This window comes from Ixodes scapularis, unplaced genomic scaffold (assembly GCF_016920785.2).
Source record: "Ixodes scapularis isolate PalLabHiFi unplaced genomic scaffold, ASM1692078v2 PGA_scaffold11__112_contigs__length_91849675, whole genome shotgun sequence".
NCBI classification, from domain to species: domain Eukaryota; kingdom Metazoa; phylum Arthropoda; class Arachnida; order Ixodida; family Ixodidae; genus Ixodes; species Ixodes scapularis.
The window spans coordinates 4,882,030-4,905,772 of NW_024609837.1; the positions used below are offsets into that span (position 1 = coordinate 4,882,030).

The following is a 23,743-nucleotide window of genomic DNA, read 5'->3' on the forward strand; positions in this document are numbered from 1 at the left end:
TAAAATTAAAAACGGACAAGAACAAGAAGATAGATGAACAGCGCCTTGTTCGTCTATCTTCTTGTTCTTGTCCGTGTCCTTGCGCTGTTTTTAATTTTTATTCATGAAATACCAACTAGCCCAAACTTGTACGTTAGCCAAAACTCAGAAACACGTCCAAACTTAGCGTTTGTTTTTACGGAACTACTTAAAATGCTCTACCTGCTTTATATATTTTTAAGATGAGTTTACATGGTGGTCGACGATGATGCTTAGAAAGTCTCATTGAAACAATCTGTTTATATTCACCCATTAAAAAGTTTATGAAAACATTACTGTTAAATATTTAGCTAATTAGTAAGCTTTCTGTAATCCTTTACACTCGCCGTTACTGGCATTTGTTGCCGAAAAGGGACTGTTCCTTTCAACCACCCTATTTTTAGGGAATTTCGAAATCCTTCGCTGAAGCGGCCGGCATAGAGTAAACGACAGTAACAATCACAACAGCCACAAAAATTCAGACATGTCGTTATTCCCAAAATTTGCTGATTCATTGATGGAGTATTTTTTCATCACTGCATGGTACAAAATGTGGAGTGATTTTGCGGCTGTTGCTAGGGTCAACACAGCAGAGTAATAAGACATTTAGCGTTCGCAAAAGTCGCAAAAAATCTATAAAATTCGTCTTTTCCTGTTAAAGCTTCAAACGACCAAAAAAAGCCAGCCGTTCGTCTTGAAAACTTAACAACAGAAAACAATTTATGCATTAAATTCTAGATATATCCGCTAAGGATATAAGAAAATACATTTATCTATTTTTACGCCAGGAAGTCATGCAATTAGCGTTAGTGCTATTTTTTAGTGTTTCAACTTTCAAATAACGCATAAGATATTATATTGATTATGGAGGCACAGATTTTTTGTCTGGATACTGTACAACACTTGTAAGCAAGCAAAAGGAGCGCGGTGTAATTTACCTTAGAGGGTGCTCATGCTTGTTCGTATAGGTTAAATTTGATTACATTTGAATTAGGAGAAATTTGGGTCTGCCGAGTCTCCGAATAAGAAATATAATATAATTTATGGAATACAGAATGCGTACAAGTGTTCATTTAAGATTACAGACGTCTAGAGAGATAAATTGCATTGTGGGTGTTTTTTCTCTTTTCAGTTGAAGAAATCCTGGGTAGAGTGCACATTCCAGAAAAGAGACTGCATTCGGTTTATTCCGACCAAACAAGAACCTGAAAGGTAAGGTATATTTAAAGTTTTCAAAAAAGCAAGAAAGTGCAATTGTTAGACTAAAATTTTAGTAATTTGTACGAGAAAAGATACGAATAGCAGCACAAAAGACGAAACAAAATAGAAAATGTTTAAATTAATTACCGCTTGCTTACTATGTTCTGAACGCTAAAATCCTAACATCCTTAATTACAGATGTTAGGAAACAAAAAAATAACTCCGTGCCGGTAAGAGAAATTCGAGATTTTCCACCGGCAACCCTAACTAGAAGGGCATAAAAAATTAACTCATAATAATTGTTCGTTATACAAGATTTCTGCTAGCCACCAGACCAATATCAAGTCCAATCTCCTAACGAAGTCAAACTAATTAATTTTATCCTTACAAGAAGAATGTGCTCTAGGATCTTTAGGGAATTATTCGCAGACCAGCATCACGTTTCTAAAGTAATAAATAAATTACTTATAAAATTGTTTCAGCCATCTGTCAAAAGCAATGGTTGTAGCAGTTTTGGTACGCGTTTGCAAGGAATTATCTATTGTAGTTATATTGAAGCGTATTCTCACGATAAAACACGGGAACCTGAACTACTGAGGTTTTGATTTTAAATTTAAAACGTAGGCATTTGTCGTGTCGAAACAAGGCAATGTATTATATCACAGGAAACGAATATGAAAACCCAGGAATGACGAGGGTAGGCGGAGCCTATACGGATGATCACATTTGCATTTCAGGTGCGGTTGCGGAGAACTGCTAGGTGGTCATACTTTGTCGGCCAGACCGTCGCTGACGTCTCAGGGTCAGGTGACAGAGCTAGAAGAACACTGGTCCATGTCGCGGCACAGCGAAGTGTCTGCCACTGACGCCTTCGGAACCATTGAATTTCACGGTACTTCCCATCCGCTCAAGGCACAGGTGAGACGTGCATGGTAAATCAAGCCCACCATAATGGTATGGACGCGGGAAATGTGTCGTGTGGAAGGAAGTAAAATGTTTTCAGACATACATATAAAATGCTTTCTTTTATTAAAGATGTTCTTTCATTTGTAGTGCCAGCCTACATATCACACCTTGCGCGAGTAAGGCGTGCGTACTCGATGCTTGAAGCTTCCACGCAACGACAGAACGCGGGTACCTATTGGACAAGAGCGCTCTTTAAGCGTTCGGATAGGGCTCGTGTTCACTCATTTCTTCCGCGGGCGTTCGGCGTTCAATCGCTTAGTATACAGATGTTTCGGGAAAAAAAAAGAAGTTACCTGTGTCGGCTAGTCTCAATGGTTTTCGGTAAATGCACGATGCATTGTAATAGTGGATATGCAAAGTGAATAAATCGTTCGAGGCTCTTTCAGGAATGAGACATCTTGTAACAAAAAGTAAAAATGAGCGACAAAGCAATCTTTATGTAAATACTTTTATTATAAAAGGTTGCCAGATTTTCTTGACTTTAACAGCCCGATTAGAACTACTACTCGGAGAACGTGCATATAGGGTTTGGTTTAGTAAGTTCTGGTGAAACTTGCGGCGATACATCAAAAATGAGAAATAGTCGGTATCACAAAGTTTCAGTATCAAGGGTGACAATAACTTTTATTTTTGGTGAGAGGGCGGATCGTTAGAATGGTATAGACACCTGACATCTGGAGGATTGGTTTGAAAACTCCCGAGAAATAAAAAAAAAAAAGACTTATTTTCTGACGTCTCAGTTCCGAATTGCTTTCATTTGTTGTTGAACGCTTTTTTTTTTCCTCCCCTTTTTAGCGCGTTGCTAATTTTTCTTTTGTTTCGTGCTTTTCGCCATTCTTGAGGATAGAGTTTCATTCCTGCGCACCGTCTCTTGGGGTGAAAAGTCAGTCTATATTTTTAGCTCCTCTCCTGACATGACCAGGTGTCAGGTTTCTCAAGGGAGCTCACGCGAAGTAAGCCATTTTTCTGATATGCCTTATTTGTTTTCTGGTTGGAAAGGCCATTTGAGTCGGAAGAGGGTAATCGCTGACGAAAGAACTTCTAAAAATGCGAATACAGGAGAAACATTACGTGTAGGTCTCGAGATTTACGATAAGACGTGAATACCAATTTTCTGGGGCAACGGGAGCGTGTTGGTAAAAGTAGTAAAACTCGAAACAATAAAAAAAAAAAAAAGAAACGGAGTGGCCTGGTTTTTCGCTTTATTTTGTAATACTTGCTCCCCTAGACATATTGAGTCACGTTGAAAGGTACGATTTTTAATTAGGTTTTTTTACGAGTACAAATGAACATGTTCTCGGGATTGCAGAAGTCGGCGAACTATAGTTGAATATATGAATAAAAACAGCGTCGCAGATGAATCGTTAGCAAATCTGCCCATGACCCCCCCTCTCCCTTCCTCCTAAGCGACGCACGAATATCAATAACATATATTTATAGATTCTAATGCCTGCAAGTCACACTTACTGGTCCGTAAAATTTAAATAAAACTCGACACAGTCGTACTCGGAAGACTGTGATGATTCCACACGGGAAATCTTACATTCCGCGAGTGTCTAATAGTTTGGTTGTACCAAAGTGTACCTTAACAAATTAGAAAAAAAAAAACCCAATCACTGACACTTTTTGCTTTTCTCACCAAGTAAGCTAATCTAAACTAAGATTCAAAATGTATATCTGCACCGACAAAGCAGGTGTATTTTGCTGTATCAACGAAATCGACATAGCCGAAACTTCGATGTACGAGAAGTCACGAGTTCTAATAACATTTTGCGAATGGTGCACTCTAGTTAATCACGTGAAGTCCCGTGTCACGTGACGTCAGGTGACGCCTCGGGGTCATGATGTCACGTCACGCGGCGCAGTTCATTTGTCTAGAGCAACTAAATTAGCCACGCTTGGAGTATCGGCACTCCATTTCCTCATTTCCTACTGGGCGCCGCCATTTTGGTTCTTGGCGCAGGGCGCAAGCAATGAATGGTCGTTACTATCCTGACCATTAGACACGATGTCAAAAAAGCTGAGCGCGCTATACACGGCTTGCACGCGACGTCATTCAAAGAGCGCTTCGATGACCACCAGAGAAGAGGGGAAGAAGGAGACCCCCTTTCCAGGATCCTTTTTTTTTGTGCCTCCCGGATTTGCACAGACTTCGCTACTCTCTTCCCAGAAGAGTATAGATGGTTAACCTGTCACTCACAATTCTCACAAAAGCAGCTTCCCTCTCCTCCTCTTAAATGGTGGTCAAAAGTATGCGATATGACGTCAGTGCAAGCCATGTATTGTCTTGCTCTGTCAATTACTGTTTTAACATATCTGCAGGACGGAAAAACGGCAATTTCAGATAACTGGCCACAATGATTTAAAGCACTAGGTGGCGCAAGGTACCGCCCGTTACAAAGGGTATAGCCATTACCATCCATCCTTCCATCCTATGACTGAAGCGGTCTGGTGCGGGATTCGTTTAATGACACTGTATGTTTGAGGATACAAGAAAGGTGCGCGTCTCTCTGGCAGTACGTGAGGCTGGTGAGCGACACCCGCCCGGAACACGTCCTCCAGCTGTTCACTCGCGAGTGGCAGCTCGAGCTTCCCAAGCTTCTCATCACCGTGCACGGCGGCAAAGCCAACTTCCACCTCCAGTCCAAGCTCAAGAAGGTCCTATGCCGTGGACTCGTCAAGGCCGCCAAAACCACAGGGGCTTGGATCTTCACGGGGGGCACAAATACAGGTACGGCTGGTGGCGTGAACGTTCGATTGACCGCGTTTTATAGTTTTTGTTTTCTGGATACAATGAAACCGTCTGTTCGAAGTATTCTTGCGACAGAATGAGGACTGTCGTAATATCAACGCCGGTTTACGAAGGTATGTTTTTAGCATGCTTCTCTACAAGGCATTCTCACACATGGGTTACCTCAAAAGGATGACAAAACTGCCAATAGAACCTACAAAAAACTAAAAATTAAAAAAAAAGTTTTTTTCTCTCTACGATATCGGTTTTAGGAGAAGTGTGGTACGTGAACCGCATTCAACAGTACGCACTACAAAGCAAATAAAAGAAAAAGTGATTTTCTTATTTTTCGAGACACGTAGACAGTCAATCAGAGCGAACAACGGCAGAATCAGAGAGAGTATTGAGAAAGCTCAAAAGAGAATTGGACCTGAAAAATGCGACATCTCCATGCAGAATGAGGAACGTGTATTCCCAGCTTTGTTACTCGCTGGGATCTCTTCAGTGTTCACACGGTGTCTGGCAACCTGCGTGTTGCGTGGGAAAATAAACGTGCGGGAAGTTTTGATGAATTGCAGCAACCTTAAAATGCTACTATCGAAATATAAGAAAAAGAAACAAACAGCGGCAGCTTTTTTACGGCGGGCCGTTATTCGCGAGGTTTCGCAGTCATGGCATAACGTCACGATGTCACGTGAGATCATGGTGTCACGTGACACGGCATCACACGATACGTCACACGCCACCTGACAGTGTGACGTCTTGGGACGTCATGGTTCGTGTGCAGTGTGATCGTGTGCAGTCCGTGCGCAGCGGAACGGGCGGCGCCCCAGCTCGTCTAGAAACCGGTGACGTTCCGGGACTCGTCAAGAAACCAGAACGTCTTCTTTACAGTGGAGCTGTTAAGGGCTTCTTCCCCCAGTATCGTGTCCGCTATCAAACAGATGATGACACAAAACTCTGGACAGCTACCGCCATCTATGAACGACGGCCGCAAGCAGACGGCTTTCCGGTTGTCTGGTTGCCGCCGTCGCCCATAGATGGCGCAACCTTTCCAGCCTTTCTACTCTGTCTTGCCGACTTGCGGCCGGCCATTACTTCGTTCCCACCATAGTACAGCTTCGCTGGTCTTCCTTCTTCACCAGAGTGAAAATGCTGAAAGTTTTTAAAAGAACGCAGTGACCAACACCAAATAATTCCTCCGTTTCCGCTATTCCTTATATTCCTAACGAGTGTGTTGGTACGATGTACTAGATAACAGAAAGTATAAAACACAAACTCGTCTGTGCTTCGTCCTCTCTGTGTTTTATACTTTCTGTTATCTAGTACGCTATTCCTTCTCGTAAAAAATTCGAATTTAACGGATTTTCTGGTTCGATCGCTTTCTTTTCAGGTGTGACACGCCACGTGGGTGAAGCTCTGCTAAGCGAACGAACTCCGCAGCTTCGGGGAAGAGTGGTGGCCATTGGCATTGCGCCCTGGGGCATCATCGAAAACAGGAAGGACCTCATCGGGGCCAAGGTGAGAAAACCGCGGCACACGCTTCATGAAACCGAATTTATCTAAAGCAAGATAAAAGAACTCCGCAAGATATAAATCCCAACGATCATTCTTTTTAACTATTGTAAGCGACCTTATTTTCGCCGGCTCAGTATTAAGTAGTTTTGCGAAGTGTGAGTTTCGGGAGTAATTGGTGGGCCATAAAAATTGCGATTTAGAGCGATAGGTTATGTATTCACTAGCATAAGATGATGTACTCGTCGAATACAATTTTAGGGACATCTGGGAAGTCTAGACATTCACGAAAATTGCGTAAGTTGTTTAAAGTATTAGAAAGTGAAATTTTTATTCATCATTACCTCCTTAGAAGTAAAAAAGATGATTATATAAAACCAATGAAAGTTTCGTTTTTGTATTTTTAATGTAGTTGTTTAGCACGATCTGTACAATATTTAAAGGTACAAGTGCGATTTTTTCACAACTGGAATTTAGTTTGGTAAACAAAATTACAATGAAGACATAAATCATACCCTCACTTTCCTTCTCCGCCCTCTCCACCCCCCCCTTTCCCAACCCCCAAAGAATGAATAAACAATAAAAAAAAAGCGCGATATTTTTGTAGTGTTGGTTTGGGGTTGATGACAAAAAGTTCAGTCGCATCGCCATGAATACGTAACTCATGATTAATATGGCAGCTCATCTTAATCCAGCCGTGAAGTACGTGCTTTTTGGACGGGAGCCCCAGGGGCTTCACTATTTCACTAATTGCCTTCTGGCACGCAATTAACTTTATGAATGCGTTCTGCTCTCTTTAGCCTTTCATTCTCTTCTGCGATGTGGATTCGTTTTTGGTATAATAGTTAAGTTGCTACAGCGACGCTCTGATTACGAGGAGCAAAGGTTAATGCAACGCGGCTATTTTTGTTCTATTGTTGCTTGATATTTAGGGGAGGGGAGTTGGGGGGGGGGGGGGAGGGGGTAGCTTGACCTGCTATGAGATTAAAAAAAATAAGAGTGGAGGTCCTTTGTTTCTTTCTCAAATTTGACTGCTAAATTGCTGAAAGAATAACTTGGATGAGGTATTAAATTGTTTAAATAGAAATCTATGTGTGAACTTGCTTACGGTAATAATAATAATAATATTTATCTCTTGGATGCCCTAAAATGATGGCTCCAAGTGACTAGACAAATATTGGGAAAACTTACGGTAACGACACAGTCAGTTGTGATTGCGAAGTGTAATAAATTTATTACATTAGTCTAAAATATGTACATCAAAATAAATATTTATGTTTTCGTGTAGAATACAACATCCTTTAACGTTCCAACCTTAACTCTCGCGTTGCTAATACCGTATAAATGAATGTGACTGCTGCACGAAAGAGACACCCGGGTGGCAATGTTTTGTAGTCCGTTACTGCAAGCACATGAAAGCGCTTGCAAGAGATAGCGACGTAGGACTTTTACGATTCAGATACATTCCGAATAGACCCCTTGCGTATAAGGGCGCCCCTAGTGCCGCGCACAGGAACTACGGCAGGCCGCCATGTTTAGGTCATCGGAGAAGACGACACACGCCGTAGTGTTGGTGTCCGGCACTTCTCGCGCGCCGACGTTCACACGCTGAGCCTGTCAGCGGTGTAAACGATGGTTGAAACGTACTGCGTGCCACTGTGACACCAGCGTGGCTACCGCGATGAAAACAGGAAAAAGGTAAGCCGTAGAAGCTTATGAACAAACCCAGAAACGCACGCCATTTTTCACCTGCTTTTCAAGCGCCTAAGGTCTGTGCGAGCTTCTGGCTTGGCCAGCTAGATTGCTGCACCGCTGCCTCCGTGTGGTTAGTGGCGCCGTGCGCTTAAGACGCCGATAATTGTCTTCAATAACGAAGCACGAGCGAGTAGTGCTCCTCGACATAGTTATTTCAATAAACGCTAGCGGCTGAGTTGGTGCTAGTGTCTACGGTACTTCCGGTTGCAAATGGAAGCAGAGAGTGACCAGTCTACTTTTCCAGCCTTCCTGTGTATTCCTATGGGAAAACGTACGTAATATTTGTACGTGATATTTTTCTCTTCGCGAGAGAATGATAGGAATCGGCGTAGTTTCTTACTCGTAACGGGTACAATGTAGCTTTACTCACATTATAAAATTGTAATTTATTTTGTTAATTTTTTTTTATTGTTGAGCGATTTTGAAGTTAGCGAAAATTAAGGCCCAAGCCTATGTTCTACAGCGTGTATGTAAATACAAGCTACCCCAATTCAAGCAAAAACAAAACAAAAAAAAAAAGAATTAAAAAGTGCGTAGAGTTTATTCAAGCTGTAATAGCATTCAAGCTGTAATAGAACACGTACCAATCCAGTACGTTTTCTTCGTTCTATAACGCCATGCCTCGTTGTTGTCTTTTGTTTTGATTGTTTGATTTGTGATATATCAGCATCCCATTGGAGTCTTGTAAAGCTGATGCACTCTGTATGCTTCATAGAATATACTTTATGCGTAAATATGGGCCGTATAATAGGAGTCTGCAACGTCAACACGTATTATCAACACGTGTCAACACGATTCTAACTCTCTTGTAATTAATACCGCGAAAACAAAGGCTGTATTGTTTCAATGTCCAGGATCGCGTGTCAGATTGACAAATGATCTACTTTTCGGATCATGCCAAATTGACTGTGTTGAAAATGTCAAGACTCTTGGTGTTATTTTTTCAGAACACATGTGCTGGAATAACCAGATAACACATATCCATAAAAAACTTTGTAAGGTTGTTGGCATATTGAATAGGTACAGACATACGCTCCCAGTTCATATTAAAAAGTTAATTTATGACTCCCTCTTTCAATCTGTAATTTGCTACGCTCATGTAGTATGGGGTACGACCACTATGCGAAATGTCAATAAGCTGTGACTGTTGCAGAAAAAGGCGCTTAGAGCTATCGAAAATGTTCCTCGTGATTATCATACCCTTCCCCTGTTTTTGAAACATCAGGTCGTCGACATTTCCTACTTGTATCCCTGGAGACTAATTTACATGTATCAACGATCAGTAAAACAAAACATCGAAGTTATTTTAAATCTTGGAAACCTGGTGAGAAACGAAGTACCATATTCATTACGTGACCCTCCTCATTGGCGTGTTCCCCCTTCCAGGACCAATTTTGGATTGCAGAGATTTAACTACAGATTGGCGGTTATGTTAAATAAGCTGGCATCCCGAGATATTGACATACGCTCCATAAACTATCAGACAATTCAAAGAATATTATAATATCGAACTGTTTTTCTTGTGTTTCTTCTTCTGTGGTTATTGTATAAGAGTTGTATATTTAGAATTTCTGTAACCTAGCTGTGCCCCCATCACTGCTGCTTGGTTTTGGGGGGCGCTGGACTTTGTCAAGCTGCGAGTACGCAGCTTTTTTCCAGCCCCCTAGTCCCAAATGTAATTGTTTGTGACTTAATAAACTGATTGATTGATTGATTGATTATACATGTGTATTGGGATATTTTAGCGCAGTGTTCGACACCTTGAATTCTAAAAAAAAAACGTTTTAACTGAAACCTATTTTGTACATTATATTGTAAAACGTTCCAAAAAAAATTTTTTTTTCACAAACCTAAGCCATATTTGTTCTTATAATCGAGTGCGAAGAGAAAACGCATTCAGATTTCTTCATACGAATGCATTACCGGAAGTAAAATTTATACTAGTTGCTGTCTGCTTCAAAATGCAACAGCACACTAGCGCCACCTGAACCTCTAGCGTTTATTGTAATAACTCTATGCTCCTAGATCGCCGTACCCGGCTCTACTCTGTTTCACTTTTTGCTGTATCACGGTGAAGGCTACAAGCGCGAGCTGATAGCCTTGGCAGCTACTCTGGCCGAGTGAGAGCTCGTGCTGTTGAGATGCGCCCTAGAGCAATAAGCTCGTGCTTGTAGCTGAGGTACGTCATAGGTTGAAACGGAGTATTCGCCGCTATCAGTTTGGGTATCGCCGCCTGGTGGAAATGTTTCACAACCCAGAGTGAGAATACTTCAACTTGCTGTGCTGGTGCAACCACGTGCAATTCCAAGCTTCTACGCACTATGAAAATGTAAACATTACCGCGTAAGCATCACATGCACAGCCCATAGTGAGGAAAACGGGAGCGCCCCCAGCGAGCTTCTCACCGCGAGTGCAAAAAGCTTCGCACTAAGAAATAAGTTCGTGTGAGCAGCGTATGTAGCGCTCGCGAACGAGAGCCTTCCCGGAAGGCGTAGCGTATGATGAGGAGTCACTGCCGACGCTAGGACGCACGTTCTGGAAGCCTCATCTTGGGTTGAAAACGCTGAAGCGGAGGAAAAGCGTGCACGCTTACCGACCCGTTTTTGTCGTGGCTCGACTCGCAAATCCGTGCGGACGAGATGGTCCAACTGCTCCTGCCAACCAGAGATGGCAAAATTACTTTCAAAAAGTAATTAAATCACATTACTAATTACTTTCCTAAAATCTCCAAGAATGTAATTAATTTATTATACAAATTACTGCAGACTATAAGTAATGACGTTACCTTACCATTACTTTTCGAAAGTATTGATATAACTTTGACAATACTTTTCAATACCTCGAGGCAGTCATTCGTCTTCATTGTATTTACTGTATATGTACAAAAACTCAGATCCTCCTGTTACAGCTTCGCTGTAACAGGAGGATCTGAGTCAGGAGGACCTCTACCAGTCGAGTAAATATTAATGTCGCTGGCGTTGCAATAAAAAAAAAAATTCCCGCCGAACAATTGAAGGCAAAACAGCATAACTCCTTTGCAATCAGTCATACAGCATACAGCTCAGTATCCGTTTTATGAAAGAAAACCACAAAACAAGCATCGAAACCACATGATGGATGATAAGGCGCGTGTGAGCAGTAGGAACATCCTCCCGCGCGTTCCGCTAAAGATTAGGTTGGAATCTGCTTTGAAAGGGGTTGACGTCATTCGAAGCCCTCGTGTGAAGTACAACCCGCATAATGGGTGATAACGGCGCCTGCGAACAATGCGAACCACGTAGTGACGTCACTATCCTTTTATATATAAAAGAAGAACCCGCCTATACCCCGTTTTACCTGACGTCCGGACGCAGCGGATCCCTACGAGCTATCTTAGCCAATCCCGTTCTGTGGACGCGGCCCATGATACCCTTTCCGCGCGTTGCTGTGGTCACGTGGCACTCAGATGGCCTCCGATTGGCTCCGACGGCTCGTAACATCCGCTGCGCGCAAACGTAAGATGAAATGGAGCATATCAACTGATTTTATTGTTGCTGCAGCGCCGCGATGAATAGGCCACGCATAGGTAGGACTCCCGAGGAGCAGCGTGAATACTAAGAGCGGCAAGGGGAAAAGAAACGGCAATACGACCAGCGGCGGCGTGCTGCGGCAGGCGGCGGAATTTCGTATAGTGCAGTAGGCAATTGTTGCAGGTGATACTACAGATTGGCTGACCAACCAGCTTGACAGCGGGGATTGGAGCCTAAATTTGTTTTTACACCGCAAAAGCCTTGTACGGTTCAAAGTGAACCATACTGTACAGTCGTTTCGCTGGCGCGCATAAAATAAGTTGAACGTGATGAATAGCTTTTCCTTTCGATGTGCCTCAACGGCAGTCAACTCACCGGCTCCGCGGTTCATTCAACGGTGAAGGTTCTGGGTTAAAGGGTGATATGTTTCCGTCTCCCTGATTTGGAAGTTCTAGTCCGTGTCAGTATGCTAAGGCGGGACATGGGAGCTCGTTCTTACAAGGAATCATCACGTTAAACGATTCCCTTCCGCCTCAGACGCCAATGTGATTCCATTCTCTCAAAAGCACTAGTTGACGCATTCCCCGTCATTTCTCTCAAGGAGTCATGTTTTCCGAGCGACCGGAAAGCCCAAGTTGCTGCGCGTTGTCACGCAAGGAACCTGGATTTTTGCTAGGCAGAAGCGTCGCTAGTTGAGGGAATGGGATGGTGCGAGCATTTTAAAATGTGTACTTTCCCTGCAAGCCGGCGGGTTATCTGCTTCTGAAGGAAACGCAGCGAGGCATACCGCGAGCGGCATCATGCTTTGCCCGATTCCAGTTTTTTCCGACTACAGAAAGCACTTCTACTTAACAAGGCCAAGGATACGCACGAAACGTTCTGGGGCCTTGACAAGGCGTTTAGGATTGAGTATTTATTCCGATTCTTTATTGTTCACAACGGTCGAAGCTTAAAGGCCGACGACCAGACTCGAGATTCTGCAAGGCAGAAGATCCTCCTCACCATAGGGGAGGAGGAAACATGCAGCGGTGGACAGGGTAGAAGGGGGAGAGGAGGAAACGAAGAAAAAATTAGAAAGCGCGAACTGGTCGTCGGCATTTAAGGTTTGACCTTGTTATACGAAAGAGCAAGAAGGCTGGGTATTTGTTTGTCCTCCTCTCAGGTTTTAGAATATGTTGACCTCACTGGCGATAAGCCCCTCGCCTTTTAGTCTATAAGCCGTTCATCCCTAAGCCGACCGTGCGGTGGAAGCTACATGCTCGTTGGAACAATCACACATCTATCATTCGCCAAGTAACCACGCTCTCGTTCATATCCACGTGCAGAGAAAAAAACGGGTAAGGTGATTATAGGGAGGTGTTTGATTGGTTCTGGTTAGCTCCTAGCTTTAGGGATAAACGAAGCAAAGTATCGTCGTGATGACGTAACGCCGTGAATCTGTCTTGCCTGGAGTTTGTGAGCCGTGGCCTTCCGGCGATGTCTTTACACGTAAACTTTTCTCTTTCGCCTCTCCAGCCACCCTTTGTGCGTCTGTCAACTTCTTCGTACGAAGCTTTGCGTTCAGAGGGCCGTCGTTTATTTGCTCTGATGTTTCCTTCAATACATTTCTGCATGCAAAATAATTTTTCTCTTTTTAGTAATGTAATGAGTAATTTTCTCGAAATTACTGCCTGAAAGTAAAACATTCCTTTCGAAGAAAAGCGTTCCTTATTGCATGCAAATGCAACTAGGTCCGGCGCCATTGTGAAGTGGCCCGATAGCGTGGACCGGCGATCGCCATTGCGACATCTCTATCTGTGCTTTGTAGACGCCGATTTCCGGTCTGAGACGCGTGCTGTGTCAACATGCCAACGTATTGCTGCGTACCTCTCTGTACGCAAAATGGATATGTAGACGAAAGCGCGAAGCGGGTGCGTATCAGAAAAGTTATAAGAAATGTTCTGGGAAATCAACTCCGCGCGCGCGAGCCTTGATGCGGTTTGTTTTCGCGATGCTGAGCCGGCTTTGACGAGAGTCAGTTCAACTACTTTTTCCTCAGCTTTTGCAGTCCTGATGGAAAACGATCATATCACCCGTGGGCATGAATGCCTCAAACAATAAACCGGGCTTAAAAGTTCTAAACGGGACCGCTGCACCTTCCATGGCGACCATCCTCACTTTCAATAGTGCGGCGAGTTGATCCGTCGGTAAGCCCTACCTCGGTGAGCCCTACACTTGCAATAACCCAAAGTAAACTTCTCGGTGGGAAGCTTAGACAAAAAAATTGGGTTGTGTGTATGTTTATACAGCCTAGAATTTGGTCTGCCTCAAGGGGCGACGAGTCTCCCAGTTGTAGATGAGAAATTTAGCCAGTGCAGTACAACCGCTAGCCCGGGGGTCTTTGACGCGCATCACGCACTAGTGATATACGACCCCACGCCGGTACGATGCCATCCAGATTGAAACGGGCAGGGGTGGAAATCGAAACCAGGATCCTAGGTTCTGAACCTCCAGCTTTCGCTCCATGTGCTCCGAGCTGGTGCGAACTGGCCCGCTCTGCCGCCGATCCCCCATGGGAAGCCTAGAGTGAACGGCGGTAATAACGTCCAAGAGTGATGGCGTCATCACCAAATGGCTGCCGTCAACAGTGACAGAAACTGGGTTGTTAGACACACGATATGCGATTCACGACGTAAAAAAAAGTGAATCACACGTCGTTTTCGTGAGTAGTTCGCCCTTATTGACTCGGGCGCCCCATACGCCTCGACAACGAAGTTGTAGCTTCACTCCATGGTGCGGTCCATGGCCAACCGGCTTCTATAGAATTTTTCCGCTTCTTTGTCGCTGATTGGCGGCAGTTTAGAAAGGTCGTGCACCCAGCCGGCGATGGGGAAGTCGTCCGCACAAGCCATGGTTCGAGGTAACAGAGATCGGCATACGCGCTATCACTGTGCCGCTAGCCCGCCGAACTTGCTGAACCCTCTCCAATGACGGCGGTCGCCCAGTGTTGCTAGATGTCTCTGTTTTGCCGCTAAAAGATTTTCAGGGTTGCCGGACTTTCGAAAGGGTTCTATTCAGCACATTACAAAAATTACCAGCCTAAAAAGTAATTCATTACATTACTTACCACAAAAAGTAATTAAATTACTGCAATTTCATTACTGTAATGTCAGTATTGCCATCTCCACTGCCAACCAAGTTCAACAGGCTTTGGTGTGAAACAAGTGAAGAAAACAAATCCAGACGATCATTTGTCCTGAACATTGCAGATTATTAGCTGGCTCTAGGAACTGTAGTCTAACAAAGCCAGTAGTTGTTTTCCGCGCCTTTGTAAACATGACCTTGCAAGTTTTACAGCATGGGTGAGGTCTAGGCTACTTGACAGTGACTGTTTAACATTTCTAATTATAATTTTATTCTGAACTAAGGTACATTTCACAAGTTTCCTGATGGAACAAGCTACGGCGGAAGTGGATTCATGCCTACAGAAGAGACCCTAATACGCACTTCAGCATTCAGAGAACAACCAAGGTGCACTCAAAGCACTTCATGTCGGACGAATTTGTCCCCAATGTGGCAAAGTGGCTAATTTTTAATTTACTAATAGATTCGTGCCTCGACCTCTTTACAAACGACAACCCCTATAGAAAAAACGTTTCCAACCAAGCAGTACAGATGTGGTTTGCGGCGATGAAATGCCGTCTCCCCCAGACCAAGATGATGAAGGAACATCAGCAAGCCAAGTACCAGGCTGACACAGGATGTCACGTGATGTCACAAACACAAGATGTGTTCATCCAGTGTTTGAGACAAGATGAAAGTTACTGTGCCTGCAAAGAATTATTGACTGAGACGAAGCAGGGGCTGAAAGAAAAGGACGCAGAGTTTGGCAAGCTAGAGGATCAGTGCAACGCTCTTCTGAATTGCAGCGACATGCTGAGCAGAACGAAAAGAGACCTTGCACGAGTAAAATAACGACTTGTGTATCTAATGCGGTGGAGCGAGAATTTGAGCAATGATCACGCAACTAAAATGCCAGAACTCCTAAAAGATGTCCAAGGCAGACGAACAGAGGAAGGCATTTTCGGCAGAAAGATTTCAATACAACAGCAGCATCCAACTCTATATTGAGCTGCGAAGCTACGATAATTTAAAGTGTTTGCTGCAGTATGTAGCTCCAGAAAGTAACATTCTCAATCCGGACCATGTACAAAAAGGTCGCCAAGGGGTCGTCGGCACAAGCTGTCTCAAGAAGACCAGCTTTCCTTGACGCTTGTGAAGCTACAAATTGGTCTTTTCCACGTCCATTTTGCGCGAATCTTCAATGTCTCTACCAGCACTGTGTCAAGGGTATGTCCGGCTGCTGTCACAGCTGCCATGGTGGACACAACGTGATATTGTGGACTAAACCATGCCCGAGGAGTTTAAGGTATCGGTATCCAACAGCACGTGAGATTATTTATGACATGGAGGTTCCGTGCGAAGTTTCCAGTTCTTTGGTTCTGCGGTCAGGGAAGTACTCTCTACATAAATTGACGAAGAGTTTTGAGGGATTAATTGCAATTTGACTAAACGAACTTGTGAGCTATGTTTCAAAGCTTTTCATTGGGTCAGCTTCTGACAAAAAAAACAACAAAAAACTCGTGATCAGAAGTCGGTTCCTGGAACAAAAAGCCCTATGTGACATAGCCATGACCGAAAAGGCATTTAAAATCAAGGATTTTAGGACAATAAAAGCCGTTTGACTGAACTCTGCACCGTTTCTTACAAAGCAGCAGGTAAGTGTTGAAAGGATCAAGAAAGGGCGATTATTGCTTCCTTACGCATTCACGTAGAGAAGAGAATTCAACGCATCAAGACTCATTATACATTTGACCGAGTTTTTCTTGTCTCTTGTTCCCGTATTTAACCAGATGTGGGCCATTTGCGCTCCTCTGAGCAACCTTCAGCCCTAAGTTTTAGCAGTAAATTGAGCCAATGTATAATGTTTGCTTATTCCGAGCAAATCAGTATTGATTATTGAAACAGAAGCTGAAATACTTAAGTAGACAAAGTAAACTAATTAAATTTTGAAAACAGATAAAACAATAGGCAAATCACACCACCAGTCACGCGTTGTAGGAATTTCAGTCTTTTGCGTGTGCGACAACCTAGGAGATCAGCATAACAGGTGTGATAGCGCACTCAATTAATTTGTGCCTAATTAACTTTATTGCTTTGCTTCAGAAGAGCACGAGTCACTTTATGCCGTTTTGCCTGCCTCTTCTGAACTGAAGTTATTGCGGTGCCACGCACACATTGAATGTTCGGTTAATTTGGTCTATCGCATTGGGGCAATCGGTGAGCCTCTAGACCGCCTTAAGTGCGTTCTACTTACAAGATCAAAATAAGCAAAAAATAAACATGCGCAAACTTTAACGGGTTAACTGGCCCACTAACTTTCCTAGTTTCCCTTTAAGACTTCGTTGCAAGGTACGGCAGAATATTAAATAAAAGTTGTCGAAGCTCTCCTTTATGTCCTCCCAAATATTCTTCTTAAGCTTGATCTTCGAACGGTCAGAAAAGTTGTTCCGATGGAGGACACAGTCAGCCCGCTTGAGGCTTGTTACACCCATCTGGCCCAACACTTCAGCAAAGTGAGAGTGGTCAGCCTTCAGCTCCGAATGGTGAGAGCTGTAAAGACGACTCCACTGGGACTTGAAAGCAGCGCCGCGCGATCTGCATTCCTGAAGGCGTACAGGCGTTTCACGTCTGTACACCCCCATGGTGTTGGTTCTATCTCGTCGTACACGATTGCATCAGGAGTTTCTCCGAGCCACGGCTGGTCAGGATCAACAAACAGCCCTGCACTCCACGGGTGACCGTCTCGGCCCCTATTCTTCAGAACTTCCCGTAGCGTTTTGGCGCTTTTGGCTCATTGGCACTTTAATTTCTAGAACAAGTAGATACACATTTTGAAAAATTCAAACCAAGCAATGTATAAGGTTTATTTACTTCTTCAATCTAGATCAGGACGTCATTAGCAGAAGTTACCACTACAGGACCATTGGTGCTTTATCATAAGGCATAAAATGCTTTTATAGGAAAGAGCTAGGGCAGCCTACTGTGGGTCCTTCTATCTGTATGAAAATAAATAAGATAATTTCATTTCCGCTACCAGATTTGGTGCCAGGATTTTCTGAGCAGAAGACAAATATATGAGAGGAGTGGGTGGTTCATGCTGTAAGGTGTCCCGGTTGTGGCAGTTAGTGGCAAAAACAAAAAAAAAATTCGGATGATGAAGGTGAGCATCATTTTCATCAAGGGACTTCAGGTACACACACCGGTCGAAGATGCGTTCCAAGTACCAAAGTTATGCAAAGGAAATAGTTGTGTGTATGTCTATACAGCCAGAATTTATTCTGCCTCAGTGGGCGTCTGATGTCTCAGCTGTAGATGAGCAATTTAGCTAGTGCGCTACAACCACCAAGCTGGGGTCTTGAACGTGCACGAGGCAGCAGTGATGCACGACCGCACGCCAGTACGATGCTCATGCAGATTGAAACAGGCAGGGGCGGGGATTGAACCCAGGATCCCTGGATTCTGCAGTGCGAGCTTTCGCTCCACGTGCTGCGAGCTAGTGTGCGCTAGCCCACTCAGCCACCGATCCCCGTACCAAAGTTATGCCTCTCCCAGTAAGCTTCATGTGGTCTTGAACGTGCACGAGGCAGATTTCCCCAGCTCTCCCATAGCATGACCAAACATTTCTGGACAAAGTATCGTTATAGTAGGTGACAGAATAAGAGTAAATCGGAAGCTCCTCGCTGGACAAATCCTTTGTTGAGGTCTGGTTTTTCAGTCCCTTCTTTGTTCACAAGCGGTGGCCATGTACAGTGCCAAAGTTTGATGCAGTCAGGCGGGGCCGCCTTGCCGGAAGCCAGGTAGCAGTGTTGTGCTACCTCCGAGAGTTCTGCGCTTCAAGTGGCGTCAGTGTTGTTTACTGAGACAAGGAGAATGATATTAACAAGTTTAGACAACAACAGAGTGAAATGAACAAAAATATTTTCTGAAACTCCCGGCTTCCCGTCCTTGCTAAATGTTTTTTTTCTAAATTATTATATGCCAGAGGTTCGTAAATGGGTGGTCACGACTCTTGGGGTTGCGGAGTGATGTCTTGGGGTCGCAAGGCCCCAGAAAGGTTTTGAAATGTGTATGTGCGCAACACGAGGCACAGAAACAACCATCCCCGAAGTAAAGGCTTCGGTAAACGCAACCGGACCTGAGTGTGCTCACTATTATATTTTGCCTCCCTAGTTGCGTGCAGTGCAGGCGGAGTCAACGCCGGACAAGGGGATGAAGGGCAAGCACTAGGAAGGTTGGGAAAGATAAGACAAATATCCTTTCCTTTCCAACGCTGTTAGTTCTCGCCCTTTCCCCCTTCTGTCTGCCTAGTGCACGCCCTTTTCCTCGTACTAGTGAGACGGAGTATGAGTATGTCAGGCCCAGGGGGCAGAGGGGGGAGGGGGGAGGGTTGCCGAACAGCGTTTAGATGCTTCAGGGATCGCATGTGAATACGTTTGGCCATCGGTTATAAAATACCACTCACACAATAAAATAATTTGTCTACATTGCCCTAAACTATAAGTTACTGAAAACCCGGGTCAATATGCTTCAAGTGCATGGCAAAAAAAGACCCCATTATCATTAACATTGGGGAAAATGTGTCCGAAGCACTGTCGTAATAGTTTGATTAATATTCACTAAGGGAGCGATAGATTAAAAGAATAGTTGTGTTTTTTCTGTCCTCCCAACGCCCACATAACAGGTGCACTCCAAAACACCGCGAATTCAGGAAGAACCACTGCACCGCACCCCGCGTGCGGCGTTTTTGCAAGTGCACCTGCTATGTCGGCGATGGGAAGAGGGTAAACCCCGATAGCTGAGGATGTAGGGTGTACAAAGTTCTCGCTTCGTAAACACTGTGCACTGAAATGAAGCATGGTGAGATATTTGGAACACCACAACATCAGTGGTAAAGTTTATAGGTTAAATTACGCCCCAGTACGTTACGAGAAAGTGAAAACAAAGCCAAAATTCAAGATTAGCCTTGCCTTCGTGCTGGCCATCATCCAGAACGCTCCATTAATCGCTCTCAAGGAAACGGCACCATTCATTCTAGTGGCCACCGGATGTTCAGCTGACCAATGACTCCAGCTTCTCGCACATCTGGGTGAAAAATCAAAATGGAACAAGTGGCTGCTGGTAGGCGAGCGAAGGAGCCAGCCAGTACATCGCCGCACTTGGAGCTGCACACTTGCGCTCGATTTGCAGCCGCCAACACCGTTAAAAATGACGTCTCTCCGTTCAGCTGCTGTGAGCTGCGCGCGAATTGAATAGCGGCGTTTTTCTTGTGGTACATGGTGCGCTTCTTAGCTTTGCTGAGGTCCCACCGACGTGAGTGCGGCACGTCTTGTCGGCCTCTGTCCACTCTTCGCCAATCGAAACTCAGCGCACTGGGAGTTGGAACCTTTAATAACCTCGCCCTTCGGCCTTCTCCAGCACTGGAAGATGCATGCAGGACAGATCTGCTGGGGTCACGGTGACTCTTGTATCGAATCAAAATTATCGTCTTCAGGACGGCTTGGATGTGACTGCAGGCTTTCCTCCCAGCAGGGCACTCACAGTATTAATGAACGAGTTCACCACTGTCTTTGCTGATTGCGTCACTCACGGTGTAAAGTGCTTGGGTTTTCTTGTGGCTCCTGGAACATCTGACTTTCAGGAACAACCTAAACTTTAAGAAAAAGGGTGTCACATTACACCCTTTTGTCCCGCATAATGCACCCCAAAGCTTCAATTCAACGTACAGCGCACTATAATTGAACAGACGGCCCCGAAGTTTAAGAGGGGCTTGATAACGGTGCGATAAAACTTGTTAAATATCTAATATACGTATCAAATACCACAGAAAGCAAACACTGAGGTTTTGCAGCAGGGCCAAGAAAACCCCGATTATTATTTTTTGTTGTCAGTTACACGTACATAAAATATTTTAATAAGTTGTACCACACGACTATCGAGCCCCTCGTGAAAGTTAGTACCGTCAGGTAGCCTTCAGTGCGCTGTCCGTTCAACTGATGTTTTGGGGTGTATTATATGGGACAAAAGGTGTAAGAATACACTTTTTTTTTCTGAAAGTATGAAGTCGCTTTATATGAGAGCAACGAGCGATAAGCATATCTCCCCAATCATTATACGGTCCTGACCATTTCATGCGAAGCGCACTGCGCTACCTCATGCAGGAGACGGCGAAATGTGAATTACCTTGTCAGTGCTAGGCCTATGCATTTGTGAAGGATCGTGCCACATTGAGCGCTGCTACGTAGTTCTATTTTCCGATTTCGCCGAGCCTGTTCTGCAACGCGATATAGAGCCAAGTGACGGCCTAAAGTGGTTCGATTCTACGCGCTTAGCTTTGTTTTCATACCGGCATGCAGCGCAGGCTACTCCCCCCTGCTATAGCGCTCGCGTGCAAACATATCGTAAAACGGCGCACGGAGTAAAGGCTGCTCTGCATGTAAGCGATATGTCGAGCGACGGGCTAGGCCATCGCTCGTCGCGTCGCTCGGTTCTGGACCTTCCCCCTAAAACTTCTCTCAGCGCTCGCAAGCCACTTCCGTTCAATTTGCCTCAGCGAGCGGCAGACCGATGTACAGCGTGTCCTCGACGCGTCGCCTGGCGCCGGTACAAAACACAATACAACCGTCACACCTGTTCACCTGACGACGCTATGATGTTTCTCTTAAGGTTCGCGCTGCCGGAAAGAAACACTCATAACCGCTCACCATTCTTGGTCGTAGCTAGCGCATACCGTCGATACCACGACGTAGCTCTCCGTAACCAACTTGTAGCTCCAACGAGGGATCCCTTGTCGGCTCCTGAGCAGAACGCCAGGCGAGCAAGGTCTGGAGACGAGATTCGCGGCAGCCGAACCAAGTCGCTCCTCTATCCCGTCGTGGGGTAGGCGGCGTCGCTCATGACGGTGCACAAACGTCTTCCGCAAAAACAAAAAAAAAAAAAAACACGAAATTCTTACGCGAAGACGATGAGATACAAAACAATGCACGCGGTCAGACTAAAAGTACGAAAGAGGCGACGAAACCGCGGACATAAACATGGTGGTTCGCATTCCATAAGGCAGTGCAAATCAAAATTCCCTGAAAGTTCGCCGTCAGGGTGCGCAATTCTGAATAGGGTATAAGAAGAAGTGATCATTTTTTAAAGGTTTACATAATGAGCTGTAAGACATTAATAAAACGATTAGTGTAGTTGAACGTATCCCTTCATATAGCGGGCAAACCTAGACGCTAATACGCGGTGATTGATACGAACCTATCTAAAGGCGGAATTTCGGTAGTCATTTAGTTTCCTCAAATTGAGTACAGCACATTAATAGACATATCTGAACAAGTAACCCAAACTACCGGTCAGAATAAATTTTATTCGAGAAGATATTAAACTAAAAAGTTTGGTCTGAGAGGCTGAGATACTCTACTGGTAACACTGAGAACATGACGTCAAATATTGTAAGATGGCGGCAGTGCAGCTTGTTCCCGGCGAGATTACAAAATGTTTAACGGTATGAAATAAACGCCGAAAAAACTTGAGAGAGAAAAAAAGCGCATGCTAAATGTGTTTTGACAACTTTATGCTCGAGTTGCAAGTGAAACAACGTGCGAGGTCACCCCCTTGAGATATGGGAAATATTGAATGCTGGCTTTTGCATAAGCTTCATTAGCCGTTTTATCAGTAGCTATTATGAATTTACAGATAACAAGCAACATGCCTAGATGAGAATAGCCTGCCTATTTAAAAATGTGACTAATTTGGGTAGCTGATAACACTGCCGGAGCTTCCATTTAAGTAAAATATTACAAAGCGCTAATGTTGTGCTCGCTTGGCAGCTGTCCTTATAAAGTGCTGTTAAAAACAAAGTTTATTGATTAATTCAATATTCTGCATGTTCGGATTCTAAGCAGCGGAGTTTTTCTTAAAATTTGGGCGCGTGAATTCGTGAATATATTTATCAGCAAAATTCATAGCGTACCGACTTAAAGGGGCGGTGCAATGATTTTAACACTGAACGAATGTGCAGCTTGTATTTTTTATATTGTTTACTTCGGCATAAGTAAGAGAAAAAGTGCCACCATACCCCAAAATACCTCTATTTCGCTGCGTAATCGCAAAATAAAAAACACTTTTTTTCCCAACCTGCGGCCACGTGGTGGCCGCAAATGGAACCTGTGGTGTGACGTCATTCGGAGTGGTTTTTGTAAGTGATAGTGTTAGACAATTGGAGGCTTGATTTAAGGTTAAGTTTAAAAAAATCTTGTTGTTTAGGCATGCAGAAACGCTTCAAAAGCCTAATATTGCCGCTAAAAGGGTATGAATTATTTGTGGCGCCATCTACCGCAAGTCAACAAAACCTGCCGTCGCCAACATCAATCGACGCCCGGGGCGCCTACGGCGGCTACACGAGCAACCCGGACGTTTTGTCTTTCCCTCGCTCGACGGAGTGCGTTGGTCGTGGTCCGTAGTATCATGGTATCGTTATTGTTCATGGTGTCTCGACCTCGACTTCGACTGCCAGGCCGCCCGGCGGGAGAGCGGGAGAGCTGCGAGCCTGGCGAGCCGGCGAGCGCTGGGGAAACGGAAGCCAGAAGAACCCAACCGGAAACCAACGCCACTCCGAATGACGTCACAGGCGAAGCTGGTGCCGCTTCAATGTTGAGTTGAGGGGTGCCGGAGATACCAATTTCTTTTATTTTTTTTTAATGAAAACTAGGGCAAGCAGGAAAGAATAGTTTTCGGTCCTTCGTTTCATATGTGGCCGGGATTGATTCCCGCAATTATTTAGCCAAAGTCCGCAAATTGTTGCACCGCTCCTTTAAGACAATAAATAGCAGAACACGGACAAATCCACCTTGTATTGAATTTTTCTTTGCATTTCGCTTAGGACTTGTTCAGATTGTCCCAAGAATCTGGTTCTTTTGTTATGATAGCAAATTACTTTAGATTGTCAAACGACGCG

The 23,743-nt window shown here is 44.4% G+C and overlaps 1 protein-coding gene across 1 annotated transcript in view; it reads left to right on the top strand.

Annotated features, from left to right (window-relative positions):
* Positions 1-568: 568 nt before the first annotated feature.
* The window catches only part of LOC8039024 (transient receptor potential cation channel trpm), a 74,238-nt gene continuing 51,063 nt past the window's right edge, over positions 569-23,743 (top strand). Inside the window, exons 1-5 of the mRNA XM_042289122.1 lie at positions 569-598; positions 1,151-1,230; positions 1,956-2,136; positions 4,702-4,915; positions 6,309-6,436. Coding sequence (XP_042145056.1) covers positions 569-598; positions 1,151-1,230; positions 1,956-2,136; positions 4,702-4,915; positions 6,309-6,436 — 633 coding nt within the window. The remainder of the gene's footprint in view (positions 599-1,150; positions 1,231-1,955; positions 2,137-4,701; positions 4,916-6,308; positions 6,437-23,743) is intronic.